The sequence below is a fragment of the Sarcophilus harrisii genome, chromosome 2 (assembly GCF_902635505.1).
Source record: "Sarcophilus harrisii chromosome 2, mSarHar1.11, whole genome shotgun sequence".
Lineage (NCBI taxonomy): Eukaryota > Metazoa > Chordata > Mammalia > Dasyuromorphia > Dasyuridae > Sarcophilus > Sarcophilus harrisii.
This window is the reverse complement of record NC_045427.1, coordinates 344,187,807-344,205,138: the sequence shown is the minus strand read 5'-3', so window position 1 is coordinate 344,205,138 and position 17,332 is coordinate 344,187,807. Positions and strand designations below refer to the sequence as shown.

Here is a 17,332-nt window from a genome sequence, read left to right as displayed (position 1 = left end):
GAGGGGTTGGGAATCAAAGATTGGAATCTTTCCCGCATCAATCTGTAAAATTAACACTCTGAAATTCTGTCCCCTTTAATTCCTGACCCCCCCAGACTCCAGAAAGTCTATGAGAGCATATCCTCCTGGCTGGGCTATTTCTAAGGCAAATCGCCCCCATTGATAGCCAGATCTCCATTTAAATTCAGGTTGAAAAATCCTTCAAAGTAATTTCAATTGGGAGATCATGGTCTGATCAGCTCAAACTGCCCCCAGGCCCCTGCCAAGATCTGCTCATAAAATAGGTTTCTGTTTACTCATTTCTTTGCAGAAGGTCCAAAGTAGCATGCTTTGCCTCTTTGGCATGCTGTCAGATCCCTGCCCACTGTGAAGACATTCTCTTCTCAGTGCTAGCTTCCTAATCCCTAATAGGACTTTGCCACTAGGAAATCAGTCTTTCTAGCAAAGCTGGCTTCTCATCCAACAATAAACTTCCATTGCCACTTAAAACTCTTCAGATTTGTGAATTCTTTCAAGAAGGACCTTCACCAAAGGGGATTTTCACAACTCTCTGACTATTACTAGAACCTTAACAGCTAGATGATATAATGGTTAGAACATTTGTTGGATTTAGAATCAGGAAGGCACCTTCAAATCTTTCTTCAGTTTGCTAGCTGTGTGACCTTGTCTCTCAACCACGTTTGTAAAATGGAGATAATATCACCTGCATCTTAGGGTTATTATGAGAATCAAATGAAATTATATATGTAAAGTGTTTTGCAAATTTTAAAGCACTGTATACATGCCAGCTATTATGTTATTATAGTTGTTTTGCTGATTTTGTTTTTTAAATACAAAAAAAATCTGGTGGTTTAGACATTTCAGTTTGCTCTTGTTCTTCCATGAAGCTACTTCATTCTCAAAAGATTGGAAGCCTTGCCCATAGAAGAAGCCTTGCTTGAGAAATTCTTTATTTGAGATTAGAGCAATGAGTAAAGATAATAAAAACCATCTTTGTTTCCCTCTAATGTATGCTGTTGTATCCCTTTTCCTCTAGCCAATACTCCTAGGAATCTAAGACATGTGCCTTCAACCTCTGAGCTAAAAATCTTCAAGTCCCCACTACTAAGGGTAAGACTAATCCTCAGTACCTGTTCTTCCATCTAAATAACCTAAGATCCTTTAGTTAGGTATTTCTAGCTATACTCAGAAGCTAGATTTCCTAAAGCTTTCTTAGTTCTGCTAATCTCACAAAATCCCCGAGGTAAAATGGACTTCAATAACTATCTAGCACAATCAGTCCTATCTTGGATACCTTTTTACAACATCTAAAAAAAAAGCAGCCATCTAAAAAGGTATTACATTCCACTTTTTGATAAGTCTCATTGTTAGAGAGTTTTTTCTTACATCTAGTCAATTTCTACGATTGCCCTTAAGGATCAAGTAGAAAAAATCTATTTCCCACATGAAAATTTTTCTAAAGCAAGCTATTATGCAACCCTCTAAGTCTTCCTTTCTTTTTTAGTTTATTCTGAGTTTTCTGTGATCTGGTTTCAAGGTCCCTTGCTATACTGCTCTCCCACTTAAGGACTTTTTATGGTTTATTTTTGCCCTTCCTAAACTGTGTTGACTGGAATGAAACATAAATCTAGATGTGGTCCAGTGAAGGCTTTGCTCATTGATCAAATTGCCTCTCCTAATACCAACCGAAATCTGATTAGATTTTTGTTACACTGGGGACTACTTGCAGAAGGAATTGGTTTTTTGTCTTTTACATCCCTAACCCTTAGCACAGTGGCTGGCACACAATAGGCACTTAATAAATACTTGTTAACTATCCCTCAGTGATGATCCCTCAGTGATACAATAGACCTCTAGACTATTTTTTTTAATATAGGGACTGTTGTTTCTTCATGATTCCACTATTTTGTTAATGTTGATTTTTTTGAATCCAAGTTTACATTTTTCTCTATATTGGACATCCTTCATCTTTGTAGTCTCAAGTATTGATAACATTGACAATAGACAGAACTTTATACAATGAAATAAATCCCATAAAGACAAACAAATTTTTAAGTCATAACCAACAGGAGAGAGACTTAAAGGGGAATTTGGTACAAAAATAAAATTCTGTAACTTCAAAATAATTTGGACCACTCTTTGGCATTATGGCATTATGGCACTACATATTTAACACATGAATTTTTACAGATTTTACATTGTTAGAGAGGTCTATCTAAATAAAGGTGGTCCTGACTGATTATTTTTAAGTGTCACATTCTGCCTACACTCCACTGCTACTAGTTAATCATCTGTTGTTTTCTGGAGAGAAGACCCAATTTTGAAGTTCTCTTGGAAATGTATTTCCATCATTTAGAGCCAATTTGCCAAGTTTGTGAATTTTTCAGACTGTTATCTTTTTCCTTACTTAGGCAGCATGGCATAGTGCACAGAGAGTCTCTCAAAGCCAGAAACACCTATTTCCATTCCCTTCCTTCTCAACCTCAGTACATATTTGCTGTGTTATCCTGGGTAAATCTCATGCTATGGGCAACTTGCTAAGACTATAAGTAAAAAAGCTGGCCAACCAGCATTGTTAAAGGGATTTTCCTTATCTGGGAATTCCTTACAGCAATTGAAATTACAGGTCTAGACATTATCTTTATTCCTAAATCCAGGGAATATAGATAACTGGGATTTTATTCCCAGTGATTCATTATTTCTGGTGTACATCCTTGGCACATTACAAAAGAGGACAGAGGCAGGCAAGAAACTAAGACAGTCTAGAAACTTTCTACATTTTTATCTTCCATGTTCCCTCTGTCCCACCATGAGTGCAAAAAATCAGGCATCATTGTAATATAGTATTGTTGGAAAATTCCACTGTTTAGATGAATAGTTAGATAAATCTGAAATCTTAAAACCAGTGGGGTAAACAAATTCCAGTGTTATTGCACCCAGAAAATGTAACAAATTACTTATCTTCTCCCCACAGATTGGCCAAGAACATATACAATTAGGTAAGACTTCACTTTTGTTTATTACTTAATAGTCTGGTTCTTGGAGAGTGTAGTAGGCATTTTCTGCATGAGATTATCAGTTAAGTCATTTGCAGAGCATTAAACAGATTAAAATTGGGGCAAATGCAGAAAGATCCACTTCTGAGGGTCAAAAACAATCTTTTCTACAGAGACTAAAAGTCACCTCTGAAAGAAAGACAGATAGCGATGGGTTTATAATAACGCATGTAACTAAAAAAGAAGGCTCAGAAATCTTAGAGAAAAGTAGAGAGGAAATTGTAGCAAAGTTTTTCTTCAGCTTGCTAACTATCTTTTTCATTGAATGATAATAGTTGTATAAAAATATTTAGCAATTTTATTTCTGTCATTTTTTTTTGAGTAAGACAATAACTTTGCTTCCTCTCAAACCACCATCTTCCTGAAAATTGGAATTTAGGGAAAGGATTATGAATAATAGCTGCAAAAACTGAATGTCTGCTTAGCCATAGAGACTCCATGCAATCTTTAGGCTGTAAGAACAGTGCTTGTAGTGGCAAATCTAGAGGAAAGCAATAGAAAGAGATTTTTGATTTTAGGAAAGGTAGACATGGGGAAATCTGAGGATTATCAGTCATCATAATGAGAGATGTTTGTGGTTAAAAACATTTGTGAAACAACAGGTGATATTATTTCCTGTTAAATAAGAAATAAAATATCTTTTACTGAGGCAAAAAAAACCCTAACTGTCAGTCAATGATTCCATATAGAGCCTACCTAGAGCTTTGGTATGAAACTGTAAAAATGGAGATAAAGGAAGCCACTTGGAAGGGAGCTCATTTATTGAGGATAGATGTGGGAAAGGGAATTTTCACCCTTTGTCCATTGAGCTGTATTTTGTTTTTCATACATGTCCTTTCTCTGTCCCATTTCAACTCCAGACTATTAGAAGATACCGAAGAGGATGACGCCTAAGCCAACGGACCTTTAGAAGAATGTGTCATGACAATTCCCAATCACAAACAACATTGGTTTGCAGAAAAAACCAATTGAACACTTCATTATCCAGGGATTGCCTCTAAAACAGAGTGGCCTCAGAGTACCACTTATGGGGGAGAATGTGAATAATGGGGGACATATATTTCATGGCCACAAGCACATTTACATAACAAGTCTTTAATGTCACTGTGTGATTCACATTTTGAAATGAAAATTCCAAAACACATAGTCAAAAATAAAACAAGTGTTCTTTCTGATAAGCATAGTAATTATTTGGAAAAACTTACCCAACATTCTATGGACCATATTTGATCAGAGCACTAGTGGCAGCCACATTTTGAATTAGTCTCCACCATCATTTCATTTAGAGTTCGTTATTCTGAAAGCCTATTTCAATTTGGAAAACAAGTATATAAGCTATGGTTTGAATGATTCTGTTCTTTGTGTTCTGTGTCTCCTAGGATTTGAGCATTTCTGTGTTATTATACTCAGAATGTAAAGAAGGGGTGGGTCTGTAAAGTGTGTGGACGTAAATTTCCCTGGACGAAGTATGGTAATGACACAATTTGTAACAATAAAACAAAAGAAATTATAATTTGTGTATCTGTTCACTATGGTCTGGTTTGATGTTTTCATTTGAAATTTCACCTGTTCAAACTCTTAGGATGAAAATAATGAGGACATTAAAAGGAATCTAATAATTTAGACCATTGACCTACTACATTCAGTCTCTGGCAGGTCTACAAAAGAATGAGATACCTAATGAGATACATAAGTGACATTGTCCTCAGAGTTCAGATTCATACCCTGAACATTCCTAATTTTATCTTAAAAGTACATTAGAATTCTAAACTTCCCAGAAATCAAGCAACCTAGGTTCTGTTGTAGGTAGTGCCACTCACTGTCTTTAAAGATCATCAAGGTTAACCTCACTTGAATTGTAGGGAAACTGAGATCCAGAATGAGGGGGAAAAATTGCTTAAGTGAATTAGTGACAGCATTAGAACTAAAATTCAAGACTCTAGGTTCCCATCCTGGGCTTTTTCTATTGTATCACAGCTGGCTCTCAGTCTTTGTTTTACCAAGTGAAGGAAATATTAATTTTCCCTTTATGATTCACTTTAAATTCATAGTACACGTTAATTTGTGTATTAGTATAAAAGGTGTATATCTTGTCAGGTCTTATCTCAGATAATTGTACTGCTCACTTAATGGCCTTTAATAAAATTCCAGTCACAAGCACTGGGTAAGGAGTAAGGCTTTGTTCTCGTTGTGCCAGGAAGTTCACCCACTCTATCACACTGTCTCCTTGATGAAGGACTGCTGTGGGTGCCTCTTGTGTAGCAAAAACTGATATTTCCAAGGGTTTTTGAGTGACTCTTTCAGCCACATTGGATAAAGCCAGTTCAACTTTTCTCAAAGCCTCTTGAGCTTCTTTTGTAACCCGGCGTGGTGAGTTTAAAGCACTGTCTCCCCTTAAAATATCATATAACAGTTGCAATTGATAGGTAGTCAAACCTAACACTGGACGCATCCATTGGATATCTCCTATCAATTTCTGAAAGTCATTTAAGGTATTTAGCTTCTCTGTTCTTAAGGACAGTTTTTGTACTGTAAGCACCTTAGGGTATACTTCATATCCTAAATATTGAAAAGGAACATGTCTTTGAATTTTTTTCTGGAGCTATGTGCAATTTGTAGTTCCTTAGTGTTTCTATGGTCTTTTGTAGACATGCTTCTAACATTTGTTTCTCAGGTGTACATCCCAATATATCATCCATGTATGTAATAACATTACTTTTGGAAATGCTTTTCTTACTGCAGTAAGAGCAGCAACAACATACATTTGACACATAGTAGGGCTGTTTTTCATTTCCTGTGACAAAACTGTCCATTCATATCTTTTATAAGGCTCAGCTAAGTTAATGCTGGGCACTGAAAAAGCAAATCTTTTCATATCCTCCTTATCAAGAGGGATAGTATAGAAACAATGCTTAATATCTATAACCCAAAGAGGCCATTCTCTAGGCAATTGAGTAGGAGATGGAAGTCCAGGCTGAAAAGTTCCCATAATTTCCATCTGTTCATTCACCTTTCTTAAATCAGTCAACATCCTCCATTTTCCAGATTTCTTTCTTACAACAAATACTGGGGAATTCCAAGGATTTAGAGGATGTTGTAAGTGTCTTTGGTCAAGTTGCTCCTGTATTATATCTAATAAGGCCTGAATTTTATCACTACCTAAGGGCCACTGTTCTATCCACACTAGTGTATCAGTTTTCCATTGGATAGGAACAGGTGAAAGTGTTGGCAGGACTTCAACAGCAGCCTTGCCTAAAAACCCAAAGTACTCATTTTTCGTCCTAATTGTTGTAAAATGTCTCTTCCCCACAGATTGATGGGGATTTTTTCAACTAAAAAAGGAGTAAAAACTCCTTTTTCACCTTCAAAAGTCCATCTCAAAGGGGTAGCACTAACTTCAGCTGCTATTGATCCTCCTATGCCACACATGTAGGTGTCTGCCTTAATCTTTGACCAGTGACTGGGCCAGTTGGCACCTCTAATGACTGTATGATCTGCACCAGTGTCTACCCAGCCTTCTAATGGTATGCCATTTATATAGATAGTGAGCATAGTTTGCTCAGCTGTCACAGCTGTTGTCCAGAATATTCCTGAATTTTGTTGCTTGGAGTCAGAATCTGGGCAACTATCACCAGATTGCTTATTAGGAGTCTATATTAATAAACCAGATGCTGCTACTTCTCCTGGGTGATAAGTCACACATTGTCTAGCTGTATTAGTGACTGGGATATTATCTACACATTCCCCAGTTTCCCACATCAATGTTTGGATGGACACTGTTTTGTATATACTCTCAGGAGGTGAAATGGTCAAGCCTACTGTGCCTGGAGGCAAGGGATCCATAGGCTGGAGAGGAACAGATTTCACTTCTCCAGGAGGAATATTAGTTGTCCCCGCTGCATACAACTCTATTCTCCCCAATTGTAATCCCTTTCTCTCATCAGATGACTTCCTGGCTGATTGGTCATGTCTGGGTACTGGACTTCTAGGCACTCTCTAGATGTAGCATTGGCTGCCAGCATGCCCCAAGTGTTTTTTGCCTGGGGCCCTGGAGCTGGGTCCCTCATCCCATTTCCCTGAATCAGTCTACATTCTGAGGCCCAATGGAAGCCTCTGTTGCTTTTTGGACATGGGGTATTGGGTCTTGTTCTCCTACCCTGTTTTCTCATTCTATCTCTATGCCAACATTGAGCTTTCAGAACTCCTACTTTAGCACACATTGAAAGCATTGACGAGTCTCTCTGGTAGTCCTTTGCCAGAAGGGACCCTGCCTTCCCATGTGGGGATCTTGGGAAGTCTGCATCATAGCCTGACTATAAAAGGCATTTGTGCCCACTGTGCCACAGGGTCTTATGATCTCATCTAAAGGAGCATCCTTCTATAGTCCCAGTATAATTCTTCTACAAACCACATTTTCTTTAGCAAGTTGCCTTATCAAAAATGTCTGTTACTGTATTTTCACCATTAGTTCTGCAAACGTCCCACAAAATCAGCAAAGGGTTCATTTGGCCCTGGTGTTATTTTTTGTGAAGGCTTCACTCTTGTCATTTTTATTATGGAGGGAAGCCCATGCTTTGATAGCAGCAGCAGCAATTTGCTTATATGCTGCTATGGAGTAATTAATCTGTACTGAGATGTCTGCATAAGAACCTATACCTGTTAGTTGGTCACAGGTGATTGAAGTATTTAACTCCACTTTGACTCTTTTGTTAGGCTTGTATCCTACAGAGTTCACTATATTCAGAAAGCCACAAGTTTTGTCCAGATTCTAAGCATACCCTTGCTATAGATTTCCAATCACTAGGGGTTGAGATTTCATAAGTCAAATTCTGTAATAACATTTTAACATAGACTGATGTAGCCCCATAAAGAGTGCAAGCCTTTTTCAGGTATTTGAGGTTTTCTATATCAAAAGGAGCGTATCTTCTACTTTCTTGTTCTGAAGAGTTTAATTGTTGAATCACAGGATATATACCTATTTTCAGATCACCTAGATTCTGCCTTTCTTCGGTGGCTTTAAGTACTGCCTTTTGCAAGCTAGTCATAACTTAAAGTAAGTTCCCTGTTTGTCTATTAAAATACTCACCCTATTTCCTGGTTACCAGGGACTTCTTCAGTGAAAGTGGGGTCCTTGTTCCCACATTCGGGCACCAAATGTGATGACCACATTAGCACCCAGAATACTTTAGAATCAGCTGGAGTCGGGATAAGCAAAAATCCTTTTTATTCTTTGTGGACATGAGAGGAATGGCGATAACAAAGTGAGAGAGATAGGGACACAAATCTGGCCAGGAGTCACTCTGGCTTTTTTACTCCACCCTTTTATCTCTCCTCCTCTCTCTATAACCAACAGATGGAGCCCATGCTTCTGCATGGTACCTTGGGCTATTTTCCAAGCAAATGCTAATAGAGTATTGTCCAATTGGTAATTAGCCTTAAGTGCCTGCTTGTCCAAACCTCAGTGCATCTGCTCAGTTTCAGCCCATTACATCTCCCCAACTGCTAAATGGTCAAAGGTCATGAACAAACAATTTTAGGATGAAGAAATTAAGCCATTTCTAATTATATGAAAAATGCTCTAAATATTTATTAGAGAAATGCAAATTGAGATAATTCTGAGATATCACTCCACACCTCTTAGATTGGCTAAGATGACAGGAAAAGATAATGGTGAATATTGGAGGGAATATGGGGAAACTAATTCACTAAGGAATTGTAGGTGAAGTTATGAATTGATCCAACCATTTTGGAGAGCAATTTGGAACTATGCCCAAAGGGTTATCAAACTGTGCATATCCTTTGATCTAGCAATATCTACTGAATCTGTATCCCAAAGAGATTGTAAAAGAGGGAAATGAACTATATGTGCAAAAATGTATGTAGTGGCTCTTTTTGTAGTGGCAAGGAACTGGAAACTTAATGGATGCCCATTATTTGGGAAATGGCTAAATAAGTTATATAAATGTAATAAAATATTATTGTTTTATAAAAAAAAGATGAGCAGGCTGATTTTAGAAAAGCCTGGAAAGACTTACATGAATTGATGCTGAGTGAAGTGATCAGAACCAAGAGAACATTGTATACAGTAACAAGATTATGTGATGATTAACTGTTTTGTACTTGGCTCTTTTCAACAATGAGGTAATTCAAGGCAATTCTAACAGACTTGTGATGGAAAGCACTATCCACATGCAGAGAGAGAACTATGAAGACTGCATGTGGATCCAAGGAAAACATTTTCACTTTTTTGTTATTGTTGTTGTTGTTCATTGATTTATTTTTTAAATTTTCTCTTTTTTTTTTAATCTAAGATTTTTTTGCACAAGATGAATATGGAAATATGTTTAGAATAATTTAACCTATGCCAGATTGCTTGCTTTCTTGGGGAGGGACAGAGGGGAAGAGAGGGAGAAAAATTTGGAACATAGGGTTTTGCAAAGATGAATGTTGAAAACTACCATTGCATGTATTTAGGAAAGTAAAATACCATTAAAAAAAAAGAAAAGAAAAGAAAAGAAAGAAAGAAAGAAAAATATGTGCTGTTGGTGATGAGAGCTTACCAGAATCTCAGAAGCAATCCCAAACTGATTTCCTGTGCTCAGTTCTACCACACTCCACATAGAGAGACTCCACAAGGACTTTTCCTGTGGATATTGCCAAGATTCTGTGACGTACTTTTTTTGAAAACTACTTATGGCTAGAGAATAGAATCAGGAAACTATTAATACTTCCGTACCTTTCCTCATATCCCCATCACCACCTCAGGAACTATGTGCAAAGCATCTTTCTCCCCTCAAAAGACATGATCCACCAAATAGATTAAATAACTATCAGTAGCAAGGACCATGACTAAACCCTTCCCAAATGTCTGGAAACACTTACAAACCTAACCATTCAGAACTGGCGATCTGCCTGTGCACTGTCTTACACACTTCACAATTCCTCCCAATTTTTTTTTAGTACTTTATAATGTCCAGAGTGCCTCCACATTTGTTTTCTCATTTGAGACTCACAACAGCCTAGCAAAGATTATGACTACTTTCCCAGAAGTAGAAAATGCAGTTCAGAGACAATTTTCTTGAGTGTACTAAGTAAGGGAGGATTCCTGATTTATTCTTAATTACCCAAAGTTCCAGAGAGGAGACTTTAAAAACTCAGGCCCCTAGTTTAACAACCCTTACAACATGATGAAAATAGGTCATTAACTCTTAATCTTTATCCTACCCTCTTTCACTTTAGTTATTTCAGAATTTAGGATAGTCCCAGAAGAATCCAGTCCTATGGGACACCCAGCTGGAGATGAAGGTGCTGAGGCTAGGACAGGGATCTGCTTTGTTCTCCATTAAATAAAATTATATTCAACAATTTGTGTTATTTTAGGGTCCTAAGTACCTGAAAAGATCTCTAAAGCCATCTTATCTGACCTTTTTCCTAAAAGCTGGCCTACCTCCAAATTATCCAAAGGAAAATTATTTGCTGTGTTCTATTTTACTTTTCTTTTCCATATCTTCTATAATCTTACTGTTAAGGAATTTTTAGATCTCACTTCTACTTTTGCTTCAGTTCAAGCATATCTAGTATCCAGAGTAAGAACCCACTGATAGGTCCACTCAGTGACTTATTTAGGTCAAAAGGGATAGAGATGTTTATTAACTGTCCTTGAGTTCGAGGCTATGGGGACTCAATGTTTAAAGTATTTGTTAAAGCCTGGATAGATCTTTAAAATTTTTCTATTTTTTTGTTTTATTTGCCAAATCATTTTAGAAATATAGGAAGGAAGAGGAGAGAATAATTCTAGCTAACATTTATAATCTGATTACTATGTGCCAGGCTCTGTGCAAATCACTACAATTATTTTTCATTTGATTCTTACAATAATCCTGGAAATGTTATTCCCATTTTACAATTGAGGTAACCAAGGCAAATAAAATTTAAATGGTTTGTCCTGTGCCTTGAAGCTAGATTTTAACTCAGGTCTATTCTAACTCCAGACCCCCCCCAGGCTCTATCCACTCAGTGTGCTACCTCAGAAAACTTGATCCTTTCCAGTAATACAGAAAAAAGACTAAGCTGTTCAAACCCAGGAAAGAAGGTATGAGATTACAGTTCTGAACAGATAGGCTATGGGACAAGAGTTTTGAAGGGCACATAAGAAATAAGCAAAAGTCTTTATCCTACCTACGTTCATTTTTACTATCTCAGAGCTTAGGACAACCTCAGAAGAGTCCCAGCTTTGCTACAAGCTAAAGATGAAATCTAGGACAGGCACTGTGACATTCTCTGCCAAAGAAGAGTAGGCCTATGTGAAAAGCCATAATTAGGAATCTTGGGTTCCAGTTTAACTTTAGGGGAAAGGCCATACACTTCAATCTGGCCTCACAAGCATCCAGGGACAGTTTTGTTGACTTTTAGGAAAAATTAATCCTTGTTGAGAAAAAAGAGGAAGATCATTGATTTTATCACAACATGGATGCATTAAGAGAAATTTATACTCACACTTATAATGCAAGGTCATGATGTTGCTCATCAAGGATGGCTGCTTCATTTATTTTGTTATCCACCTGTTTGCTCATTCCAGAGCAGGCACAATGGTAGTCTTTGTATTTATCACTGTGAAATAAACTCCAGACTGCAAATAGAGAAGTTATTATCAACCCAGTATTTTCAGATAAAAAAACTTTATAGGTTTCAGAATTAATTCAAGTCTGGAGCTAAAATGAATCAGGGCTCCAGTTTCAGGGTAAAGAGAAACATAATTGTGGCATTCACTAGAGTTGTCTCTGTCCTTTTTAATAAGACTCTTGTGAAATGACTTGGAGAAAATAAAATGACTTGAAATGGAGGAATGACAATAATTCCCAGGTAGCTATTTAAGATAGTCCCTACACATTTGGTTAAGGAAGCAGTCATGACTCAAGTGCCCATCAGTAAATGTGTCCAAAAAGAAGACCTTGAAGAGAGAGATATGTTCCATACAAGTCCTCAGATGTTTAGTTACACTTTATTCCAGAAAAAGATTGGATTTTGGGGTGAAGGACTTATGTAATAGCATTAGTGACTGAAGTTTCCCATAGTCCAAATAAATATATGTGGAGTATATTCTTTGTTTCAATTCTTGTTTTGTAACACATTTTACTAAAATCAAGTATTTATGAATAACAGACCATTTTATGTTGTCAAATCCATTCAAAGATCGTCTAAAGATAATACTAAAAAATCGTAAATTATGTATAAAAAGCAATTTTAAAGAATCTTGGTCATTTCATATTATTTAAGGTTTTTTGTTTTCACATAATCATATTATTTTAAGTTCACTCAATTCAGTTGTTTCTGACTCTTTGTGACTCTCTTCAGAGTTTTCCTGCAAACATACTGAAGTGGTTTGCCATTTTCTCCTCCAGCTTATTTTTTACACACAGGGATAAGTGACTTGTCCAGTGTCCCACAGCTAGTAAGTGTCTGAAGCCAAATTTGAACTCAGGATGATGAGTCTGGTTCCTCAGAATTATTTTAATTTGCATTTTTCTAATTAAAAATTATTTAGAGCATTTTATATGACTATAGTTGGCTTTAATTTCATCATCTGAAAATTGTCTGTTCACAGCCTTTGACCATTTATCAGTTGGGAGAAAGATTTGTATTCTTATAAATTTGACAGTTCTTTATTATTTTAGATATAAGACCTTTTTCAGAAACACTGGTTATAAAAATATTTTTCCAGCTTTCTGCTTTCTTTCTAATGTTGTCTTAATTAGTTTTTGTTTGTGCAAGAACTTTTTTAATTTAATGTAATCAAAGTTGTATTTTGCATTTTGTAATGTTTTCCAGTTCGGCTATTGTAAATTCCTCCCATCTTCAAAGATCTGATAAGTAAACTATCCTTTGGTCTTCTAAATTGCTTATAATATCATCTTTCATGCACAAATCATGTGCCCATTTTGACCTTATTTTGGTGTAGGGTGTGAGATATAGGTCTATGCTGAGTTTCTGATGTATTATTTTCTAGTTTTCCCAGAAATTTTTGTGACATAATGAGTTCTTATGCCAAAAACTGGAGTTGGGGAGGGGGAGGTTATCAAATACTAGATTACTAGAGTCATTGACTATTGTGTCATGTGTTGCTAACCTATTTCACTGATCTACCATTCTATTTCTTAGTTAATACCATGTTTTTGATGATTGCTGCTTTACAATAAAATTTTAGGTCTGCTTCTGCTAAGCCACCATCCTTTGTATTTTTTTTTTCATTAATTTTTTTGGTATTCTAAACCTCTTGCTCTTCCAAATGATTTTTTACTCTATAAAATAATTTTTTGGCAGTTTGATGGCATGGCACCAAACAAGTAGACCAATTTACTGGGATTGTTATTTTGCTTGGCCTACCCACAAGCAGTTGATAATTTTCAAATTATTTATATTTGACTTTCTTTGTATGAGAAGTATTATATAATTATGCTCATATAGTTCTTAGGTTTGTTAACAACCCAATCTTAAAGAAGAGTAATGCCAAGGAATGTTCAAATTACTAAATGATTGAAATCATTTCTCATACCAGTGAAATTATGTTTATGATTTTGCAAGCGAGGCTTCACTAATACGTGAACTGAGAATTCCAGAACAGACTGCTTTTCAGAGAGACAGAAGAACTAAAGATCAAATTGTCAAGTTGGAATATGAAGAAAGCAAGAGAGCCCCAGAAAAAAAAAAAATCTATTCCTGCTTCATTGAGAACACTGAAGACTTTTACTGTGTGGATCACAACAAAGTGTGTCAAGTCTTTAAAGATATGGCAATAATATATCATCCTTACTTGACTCATGAGGAACCTTTATAAGGGTCAAGAATCAACAGTTGGAACCAAATGCAGAACTGATTGATTTAAGTTTGTAAAAGGAATAGTCAAAGCTTTGTAGTCAAAGTTGAATACCATCACCTTATTTAATTAACATACACAAATTAAATCATGTGAAATTCCATGCTGGATGAATCAAAAGCTAGAATACAGGTAGCCTGGAGAAACATCAACACTCTAAAATATGCAGATGAAACCAATCTAATGTCAGAAAGTGATAAATAATTTAAAAACCTCTGGTGAGGGTGAAAGAGAAGAATATAAAAGCTGGCTTGAAGCTTAACATTAAAAACAAACAAACAAAAAAACTCTAAGATCTTGGCAATTAACCCTATTACATCCTAGCAAATAGAAGGAGAAGAGATAGAAGTAGTGTCAAATGTTATATTCTTGGATTCAAAGATCGCTGAAGATGACAACTGCAACTATGAAATTAAAAGATATTTGCTCCTTGAACAAAAAGCTATGGTTAATCTTGACAGCATACTAAAAAGCAGACACATCACTTTGCTGGCTAAAGTCCACGTGGTCAAAGTGATGGTTTTTCCAATAATAATGTGAGATTTTGGATTGTAAGGAAAGCTGGGTATTGCAGAATTGATTCTTTTGAACTATATGTTTTATATGAGTCATCTTGTGAAAGAAGAAATGACCAAACAGGAAATAAAAGTAAGTTTTTAAAAGTTTTTAAAAAATAAAAAAAAAGAAAGAAAGAAAGTAAAAATTAATGTGCTTCAATCTGCATGCAAACTCTATTACTTTTTTCTCTGAATATATGGAGCATTTTTGTCATGAGTCCTTTGGAATTGACATGGGCCATTGCATTGCTAAGAAGAGCCAAGTTATTCAGAGTTGATCATCACACAATATTGTTCTCCCGACTCTGCTGACTTCACGCAGAATTTCTTCATGTAGTCTTTCCATGTTTTTCTCAATTCTATCTGCTCATCATTTCTTATAGCACAACAAAATTCCACTATATTCACATTTCACCACTCTACACAGTAATAACCCAATTAAAAGGCATCCCCTCAGTTTCGAATTCTTTGCCACCATGAAAAGAGCTACCATAAATATTTTCATGCATGTAAGTCCTTTTCCTTCTTTTAAGAATCTCTTTGGGATAAAGACTTAATAGGGATATTGCTGGATCAAAAGATATGCACAGTTTGTTTGCCTTTTGGGCATAATTCCAAATTGTCCTCCAGAACTATTATATCAATTCACAACTGTACCAACAGTTCATTAGTGTCCCAGTTTTTCTACATCTTCTCTAACATTCACCATTTTCCTTTTCTGTCATATTAGCCAATCAAGTGTGAGGTGGTATCTTAGGATTGTTTTCATTTGACTTTCTCCAACAAATAGTGATTTGAGAGGTGGAGCCAAGATGGTGGAGAGTAGACAGGTTTTATCTGAGCTCTTCCTAGCATCCCTCATATCAACACAAAATTAAGCCTTTGAACTGGTTTTCAAATGACAGAATCTACAAATATTTGGAGTGTAACAAATTTTCAGCAGAAGATATTTTGGAAGAATTTCAGAAAAGGACTGTTTCAATGAATCTACCAGGAGGCTTTTAACTAAGATACATCAGTGTTAGCTACTCTCTCCTGTTTGGAAGCCAGTGGATTAGCAGATTATCTGTGAGACATCTTACCCAAATACAAAGAGCAAATAATGAGCCTCTGAACAAAATAATGTGGGATTTGGCCACGTCCACCCAGCATTGGAAGGAAATCAGCAGCACCAGTCCAGGGCAGTGTAAAACCACTGTCACTTGCAGAAGAATACTGTAACAATCTCCCCTTTACCCTAAGAGCAAACCTTAAACTTTAAAAAGATGGGCAAAAAATCAAAAAGAACCCTGATCATAGATAGCTTTTATGGAGACAGAAAACAGACTTCAAACCCTGAGGATATTAAAGTCAATAATGGTCCCCATCTCACAAGGCTCTCTTGGAAGAATTCAAAGAAATCTTAAAAGAGAAGAAAATTGGGAAGGAAAATGAAAACTTTGCAAAAAGAGTTTGGAAAAGGAACCACAGAAATTATCTGAAGAAAACCCCTTAAAAGTTAGATTTAGTGAACTGGAAAAATTATATAATTCCTTACAAAATAGATTTGATGAAATGAAAAAAGTAAATAACTCCTTACAAAATAGATTTGGTGAAATGGAAAAAGCATATAACTCTACAGAACAGATTTGAAAAAGAAACCAATTCATTGAAAAACAGAATTTGTGACATGGAAAAGAAATCCAATGAACAAGACACCTCATTTAAAAGTTCAATTGGCCAAATGCAAAAGGTAAAAAAGTTAGCTGAAAAAAATAATTCACTAAAAATTAGAATTGAACAAATGGAACTGAACAGTACAATGAGACTTCAGGAATCAATCAAACAAAAAAAAAAAGAAAAAATAGAAGAAATTGTAAACTACTTCATTAGAAAAACAATTGACCTGGAAAATAGATCCAGGAAAGATAATCTAAGAAATATTGAACTACCTGAAAACCATGATGAAAAAAAGAGACTAGACATCATCTTTCAGGAAATCATAAAGGAAAACTGCCCTTGATGTCCCAGATCTAGCAGTCAAAACAGGCATTGAAAGATTCACCAATCATCTCCTAAGAGAGACCTCAAAATGAAAACTCCAAGGAACATCATAGCTAAATTCAAAAATTATCAGATCAAGGAGAAAATATTGCAAACAGCCAAAAAGAAACAATTCAAATACCAAGGAGCCACAATCAGGATTATACAAGACTTAGCAGTTTCCACTTTAAAGGATCAAAGGGCATGGAATCTGATATTCTGAAAGGCAAAGAAACTTGGATTAAAGCCAAAGATTAAAACCAACTATACAGCAAAATTGAACATTTCAGGGAAAAAAGTAGACATTCAATGAAACAGGTGAATTTCATTTATTTCTGATGAAAAAACCTGAGCTGAACAGAAAATTTGATCTTCAAATACAGGACTTAAGAGAAGCATAAAAAAATGCAAAGGAAAGAAAAAAAAACTTTATTTTAAAAGTTAAAAAGCTTATATCCCTATATGGGAAGATGATATGTTTAACTCTTGAGATTTGTATCTCTGTTATACATAACACTTAGATGGTATAGGTATAATTTGATTTTATTGTGATCATATAAAAAAGAAACTAGAGGAGAAAAGGAATTATGCTGGAAGAAGAGGGAAATGGAATTAAAATGGGGTGAATTACATCTCATGAAGAGGCAAAAATGATTTATTACAACTGAGGGAAAGAAGGGAGGGGGATGAGCATTTTGTGATTATTCTCATCAGATTTGGGTCAAAGAGAGAATATCAGACATTTAACCTCACAAAGAAACTTGTCTCATCCTATAGGGAAGTATGAGGGGAAAGGGAAAAGGAAAGGGGGAAAGGAAACTAAT

General features: G+C 35.8%; 1 protein-coding gene across 1 annotated transcript in view; it reads left to right on the top strand.

Annotated features, from left to right (window-relative positions):
* The window catches only part of TGFBI (transforming growth factor beta induced), a 55,147-nt gene extending 50,578 nt beyond the window's left edge, over positions 1 to 4,569 (top strand). Inside the window, exons 15-17 of the mRNA XM_003756437.4 lie at positions 1,037 to 1,110; positions 2,975 to 2,999; positions 3,917 to 4,569. Of these exons, the coding sequence (XP_003756485.1) occupies positions 1,037 to 1,110; positions 2,975 to 2,999; positions 3,917 to 3,924 (107 nt within the window). The 3' untranslated portion in view covers positions 3,925 to 4,569. The remainder of the gene's footprint in view (positions 1 to 1,036; positions 1,111 to 2,974; positions 3,000 to 3,916) is intronic.
* Positions 4,570 to 17,332: the final 12,763 nt, after the last annotated feature.